The sequence below is a fragment of the Salmo salar genome, chromosome 02, assembly GCF_965601325.2.
Source record: "Salmo salar chromosome 02, fSalSal1, whole genome shotgun sequence".
In the NCBI taxonomy this organism is placed as follows: Eukaryota; Metazoa; Chordata; class Actinopteri; order Salmoniformes; family Salmonidae; genus Salmo; species Salmo salar.
Genome location: NC_138292.1, coordinates 54,505,001 through 54,512,009, shown reverse-complemented (window position 1 = coordinate 54,512,009; position 7,009 = coordinate 54,505,001). Strand labels below are relative to the sequence as shown.

The 7,009-nt window shown below is 40.9% G+C and overlaps 1 protein-coding gene across 4 annotated transcripts in view; it reads right to left on the bottom strand.

Annotated features, from left to right (window-relative positions):
* Positions 1-702: 702 nt before the first annotated feature.
* The window catches only part of LOC106585679 (ATP-dependent RNA helicase with zinc finger domain), a 72,025-nt gene continuing 65,718 nt past the window's right edge, over positions 703-7,009 (bottom strand). For 3 of the 4 annotated variants that reach the window (XM_014172153.3, XM_082964806.1, XM_014172162.3), the window contains exons 30-31: positions 6,218-6,527; positions 703-5,129 (exon numbers count right to left, since the gene is read on the bottom strand). In XM_014172153.3, coding sequence (XP_014027628.3) covers positions 4,765-5,129; positions 6,218-6,527 — 675 coding nt within the window. In that variant the 3' untranslated portion in view covers positions 703-4,764. The remainder of the gene's footprint in view (positions 5,130-6,217; positions 6,528-7,009) is intronic. The other variant, XM_082964804.1, reaches the window with a different exon arrangement.

The following is a 7,009-nucleotide window of genomic DNA, read 5'->3' as shown; positions in this document are numbered from 1 at the left end:
GAATCTTTGGAAGCGTACCCTCACTGTGTGTGTAGGGGGTGATGAAAGAGGAGCAAGAGCACCCTCCCTGTTCTTCGCCACATCAGAAAGAGTCCAGGCTTTTGATCTGGATCTTTTCAGTCTACACTCCCTTGATGGGTTAATTTAGATTCCAAACTCACAGCCAGGGTTAGTTTGGTGGCAGAGAAGGGGGAAAAGAGGGAGTAACCGCATGATGGAGAAAGGATCAAAAACAGAAAGAGAAAAATACTTCAGAGCTGCCTTCGTTGATTCTAAACAAAAGTGACATCAAATGTCAATGATGCAAGTCTATGGGCCTTGAGTGCAAACTGTTGGGGTACTGTTCACCACTAGCAGCAGTTATGGGTAGGGGGCCTATGCACCTGTGGAGGCAACGGTTGAGACTGCTAAGGATAAACCGATCCTAAGACGGATACAGTGTGTTGGGGTTAAGGGTTCCTCAGGGGCCACATCACTTCTGAGTGAGATAATGACAAGTCATAACTTCAATAGCAAACAAGACACCCAGCGATTAAATGAGAGTAAAGTCAATTGCGTAACCCTTCGGTCCCTTTTGAGACATTGAGCCACATGGTGTGCACTTCCTTTCCACACAGGGAAATGACTCAGAGCTATAAAACTCTACCTCATCCAATCCAACAATTGAAGTACGTCTCTGCAATAAAAACAAGGAGTAACTGATTCAATAAAAACACTTTAATAGAGAAACAAATTTTTAAAAATAAAAAATAAAATAAAACCTTTGAAACAAAGTCTAAATCCTTTATCACGACCACCACCAATTGAATTGAAAAGAGTGAAAGGGAAATATTCATCATTATGTAGCCCACTCGTGTGGGTCCAGTGGGGGGTAACAGTTAACAGGTGTGCCATTGATTTACTGTGGGAGGGGAAGAAACAGAGGAGACCGGAGACAAAATGGATGACAACAGGAGACGTGGTTTTACAAAGGCTGAACACAGTGCTCTCTACTGGCTGGGCTAAATGCTGCTCCCAAGACAAAACCGTCTGTTCAAGTTAGGGTTGTTTTAGTTGTTTTATGAAGGCATAGCGAAGAACTTTCGGAAGCCACTTACACACGATGATATGCGACCGGGTAGAGGCTGACATTCAAACTCTGACGACAAACAAATTAAAAGCTTCTGTCTCGATGCAAAGTCAGGCAGGTCACGAGTCATGACACGGCACAAAATTGAGATTTTGATAGCGAGTATGCAATAATGAAGGCCTGAAAAGGCGCGGTACGGACACAAGCACAGACCTATTACTTACTCTTGCACAAGATTACTAAGAACAAACACAGAATGGCTCAATCTCTTATGGTTTGGATTTTACACAAATACAGGTCAGACACTGCAGAAATTGTGAGGAATAAATATTGCACAATTTAGAGATTAACCAACAACTAATTTGTGGAAAACTGATTCAAATTTAAGAGCCAATTCTTTGCAAAGATTTTCAAAGCTTATAATATGTGCCCCGTATGTCTGGGAGCAACTTTCGCCCAGCAAAATAATTTGGAGGAAAAACAACTCTTACATGAGCATTACATAATTCATTGACATGTTAGTAAAATATCATACTTTTTTGTTCATGTCGTCACAAGTCATTGTACACATCAAACAATATACCAAAATGTTACTTTGTAGGGAGAGAACAAAAACATGACATTGTTATTGTTGCACAAATCAATAAACTATTTGATAAAACCGGGGATATAAACAAGCCTTGTCATCTTGGCATGCACAGAATGAATGTAGTCTTACGTGAAAAAATAATTGTCGAACCACAAAGCACCCCTGAAATTAAAATAGATTTTTTAAACTGATTTAGCGAAGAAACTGAAACAAGGACAATTAATTCCTGCAACATTGATTTTAAAATGAAGTATTCTACAGTAAAATAACATGTTTTATATGCCTGCAACAAATAAACTTTGTAAAAGCAGCCAGACACCATCTTATAAAAATTAATTTAAAAAGTTATTACTATAAGATGCTGTGACTGCCAACACGGTCCATGTCCATTTTTGTGAATTTGCATAATTAAAAAGGGCATACCTCCTCTTTTAAACAGCTTCTACAAAATTGAGGCGCTCCCTTAGCCTTGTTTGTAAATACCTAGAAAACACATATTTACAAGTATGTTTTTTGTTGTGATGAACCTAAAATTCACAACCTCTTGAATCTGGACCTTGGAAAGTTAATGACCAAACATTTAAATAAACTGAAGTCCCCGTAAATGTTTTTAATGATCATTTCAACTGTTTAAGAGATGTTTTTAATTCCGACTAGATTTGCTTCCTGAATAGCTGACAGCATGTTTGACTACATTATATATATTTTTAAAATACTTCTGATTGACGGGCTCATACATTAAAAAGAATGACAAAATAGTTACATAAATGTACCAGTTAGAATCCAAGGGTCTTTTATTACAATATACTGAAACAAACCATTAACCAATTAAAAATATATATTTGATGGGGGAGAAAAGGGTGCAACACAAATGATTGATGGAGAGAAAATGGTTTCCAGTAAATGTGACAACTATGGCTATTACACAAAAGAAAAATCAGTCACAAATTTGCATTTTATAATAATCGTCAATAATTGTCATGATAATTTTATGCTACTGGCAATTCATTTTTTGAGTGTGCACACTAATACAAATGTATAAAGATTGGACAGCTTGATGGTTGTTTGCAAATTATTTTACAAAAATGCAAATAGATTTCACTCACAAATACGTGTGTCACCCTAAAAATACCTCACTGATTGGAATGCATGTCAGAAAAGACCTACAAACAGTGAACAATCTCTCTTTTGTGGCTAAAATAACCAACACTGATTGCATTTATTTGTTAACAATTGAAACATTTTGAGACGTCAAAAAAAAAAAAGAAAGGGGAATCTTTTTTCCTGTCTAATTTCCAGGCAAATTGCCAGGGCAAACAGACAGTTGCTTAGATGACTGAGGTAACTATCTAAATCAGAGCAAGAGGTTGGTAGCTAAAAGTGATGTCCGCTGATGACACAGAGTACATGGAATATCGGCGAAAAAGACTGTGGTATTGCAGTACCAGTACAACTCAGGTGATAGGACAGAACCAAAAAGTAACTGATGGCACTGGTCTAAACCAGCCGGTTTTCTTTCGGGCCGAAGTCCTACATAAGCACAAAAATAGTCTATGGTTGCAAAGTTCCCAAAATTCCCAGGTTTTTCAGAAATCCTGGTTGAAGAATTCCAAGTCAGGACGATTCCCTAGTTGCTTACTCCCTTGCTGATTCCAGAAAACCTCCAACCGGGATTTCAGAAATACCAGGGAATGTTGGGAAATTTTGTGACAGGATCTCTCTCTTCAGACTTTCTAAAATGACCATAAAGCTCTGAAGTGGGTCAAAGAAAAACAAGGAGACAATTGACGTAGACCCAACATCTCACTCAACATGAAACAAATCTTTCCAACTTGGCCGCGATCCCTCTCTATACCTTCAGATTCCCTCAGCAGCCGTGCCTTAGTTATGACTCACGTTTTACCCATCCACCAATTTATGCAGTTTGTCTCAAGTTTCTCCACATCATTTTTATCACGCAATACGCCTACATCGAAGACAGTGGTTAACCGACTAGACTAAAGGGAAAGCCATTCGCCCAACAGGAGAACAACCATCTTTGGGCCTCAGATGAAAAACGGCAGAGGAAGCATACCATGGCTCTTTCTGAAACTAGTTTTTCCAAGTTGGAATCAAACAATAGTAGACCTCACTTTGATGTGGCTTTGCATGCTTATCATTATCTATCCTATATTTTTCTCTTTTAAAAAAGAGAGGAGAGGGCCAGTGAAAAAAGGAATTTACGTGCAAACCAACACATTTGTATAAATGTATAATAAAGTAATCGTTTTTTTTTCTGAATGGTGTGTGTTTGCATGTGCATGTTTGTATGCATGTAAGAATCCCATTTACTGCACTAATCTGTCACTGAAGATGATTTTCAGGTGAGAATGTCTAAGGTTGAGGATGAAAAGCAAACCAAATGAAGTCTAATGTAAATGCTAACATGATACAGGAATTTAGGTACATGTCTGTTGCATACAACTCAGTCATTTATTTTCTTTATATGTACAGATTAGAGGAAAATGTATCTACTTCTATACAATGTTCCATATACTTTATATGAAATTAGTTGACCACTTAGCTTTTTCCCTGTTAACACAACTATGATGAAAATCAAGACAAAGTCCACACAAAATTTGAAAACGAAATTTAAAAAAAAAACAAAGAAACCTTCAACATAAAAAACTTCAATAAGGGAAAACAGACAGGCAGCCAAGTGGTCAACCAAATGTTGTTTTTAGAATCATTTTAGTACATTTTTTAAAAGGTTTTTTTTGCATTACATACATATATAAGTGTACATAATATAAGTATATATTCATATATACATCATGTGTATGTATATACCAGTAATGCATCCATTATATATACTTAAGTTTTACATATTTAAAAAAAAAAATTATGTCAGATATGTGAAACAGAAGAAAGATTTGACTGTTACAAATAAAAGTTTAAAACAAAACAAAAAGCGGGAAACAAAAACGAATAGAAACAAATTTGTAAAAGCTGTTTTTTTGTCTTTTTCACAAAAGGATTGCCATTATTAGCTTATTTTTTTCTTCTTTATATTTTACCTTTTTTTTTATTTAATATTTTTCTAGGGGGTATTTCTCAGGGGTGAAACTCATTTAAAATAGGAATAGTATCCGTTGCTACCATTTGAACTTCCTATGCTGAGCTCTTGGAGTAGGGAAAGTGGGTCGCTGTGCTTTTTGACCTGTTCGGGACGAGCTCTGGGTTTTGGTGGGGCGCGGAGGGCACTGGCGTAGGACATGGTGGGGGGTTTTCCAGGGTTTTGGGGGCCCCCGGGGCCCTGGCCGGGCTCTGGGGGGGCTTGCTGCTGCTGCTGCGGCTGCTGCTTGCTGTTGGGCATGAGAGGGGGGAACTGTCCGAGGTGCTGGAGGGAGTGGGCGGGAGGCTGGGCCGCAGCTACTGCTGCTTCAGCCTTCATCTGCTCCTCTGCTGCCTGCCGCAGGGCCTTGGAAGCTACTGGAGAGAGGGAGGAGGAGGAAGGGAGAGTGAGGAAGAAGGATGAGGGGGAGGGAAAAGAGTAGGAAGGAGGAAGAAGAAAGGGAAAGAGGAGAAATTATGGTTGGAGAGATTAGTTTCAACTTCCAAAATATACAATACATTGGGGGTTGCTTGTCAATGTCAGGAGAACAAATGAGCACCTAGAAAAGAAACTGACACTTTTGTTTTTGTCACGCTTGCATTGTTGGAATCATTGACAATGACAGCCACTTCAGCATGCGAATTCGTCAACCTTACAGTGGCCAACAGCCTTCAAAATGTATTCACCAGGTCCAACCCTGATGACAACTGTCAGAAATTGAACACCCGACTGGCTCTCACCTGAGGGTCAGACACTGCCCAAACCGGACGCGTGCGTTGCAAAATAAATGTACACATACATGTTATTCAATCACTGCACCCACACTGCTCACGCGCTCCAACGAGCGTATGCGTGGCCAGGCTTTAAAATAGAAGTTGCTTCTATTTGTGACACAGAACGCGATGCAAGTCCGGCCTCTCCCATCTCCTCATTGGCTTTTAGAAGCATATACCCATGTGCCATCTCATTGGTTATACCCACGTGGGTGATTGAAAGATGAGCTGAGGTCGGTTGTGGTAATGCACCTTATTATGAAAGTTAGTTGCCAATCGCCATATAAAGTCCAACGAAGAAAAAGAAGCCTGGGAGGAGGAGAGATGACTAGAAACGATTCGGTTGACTGTTTTATGTATGGATTAATTGTCGGAGTAGAGGACTCTGGTTGAGAGTTTGTTTTGATATTTCAACCTGCGTGTCATGATCGCATTTGGTGTGGGGGAGACAAAAATCAATTTGCGCGTCCGGTTTGGACATGGTGTCAGCTGTCACTATTCTGCCACTGCTAGAGAGTTAACACAGGCACTGCCAAGTACAATGAGTGCAGTAGGCTACACTCAAACCATTATATATATAAAAAATGTAGTGATCTGCACTGTACCACGCTCAGGTACATAGTCAATACAATGCTGAATAATTAGCATAACAGTTTGAGAAAAAAGTCATTTGTGGTGCTTCTGATGCGTACCTAGGAGATCCCGGTGTTGGTGTTGAACGAGTGTGCTGGCTCCGTTGCATGGAATGTTCTGGAACGGGCCGGGGCCACCCCCGTTGCCGGGCCACAGCTCGGGCGGGGGGTAGCCGTAGGGGGCGTGGGGGTGTTGGTGAGTGTGTTGGTGGGGGTGAGGGTGTTGGTGGGGGTGCTCCTGGGGGTCTCCTGGGCAGGGCTGTGGCTGCTGCTGGGTCATGGCGGCGGCGTTGGCGGGGGATCCCTCGTCTGGGTAGCTGGAGGAGATCCGCCGCTGGTAGAGGGGCCGCCCGGGACCCCTGGGTTCATACTGAAAGAGGGAGACAGAAAATAACAGACAGGTGTGATACAGAAAGGAGGCAAGGTGGGATAGAGAGAGAAAAAAAAGACAATATAGGTCAATCAAAAATCGCCCATGGTGCTTTGAGAGATCATCCCTATTCCTCACAGTGTCATGTCATATCTGTAGGAATCACAACATCCCTCCTCTGCGCTCCTCTTATTTGTCAACTAGTAACAGCAGGTGTGAGTCAATCCATTCCACAACGTTCTCATTTCACTTACACAACACATTCACTCTTCTGCCAGAGTACCTATTACAGTTCCCGTAAGCTGGGAACATGCAGGGAATCATGATAAAAATCCTGGAAAACTCATGGGAATAGCAATAAGACGGGATGAGAGCCACGTGAGGGGACAGGCTGAGCCTTCCGAAGAGCAGTTGAGAAAACACCCGTTTCCGAAATTGGACAGTGGTATGAAAACAGAACAGCCCTCAGACCAGAACACCAT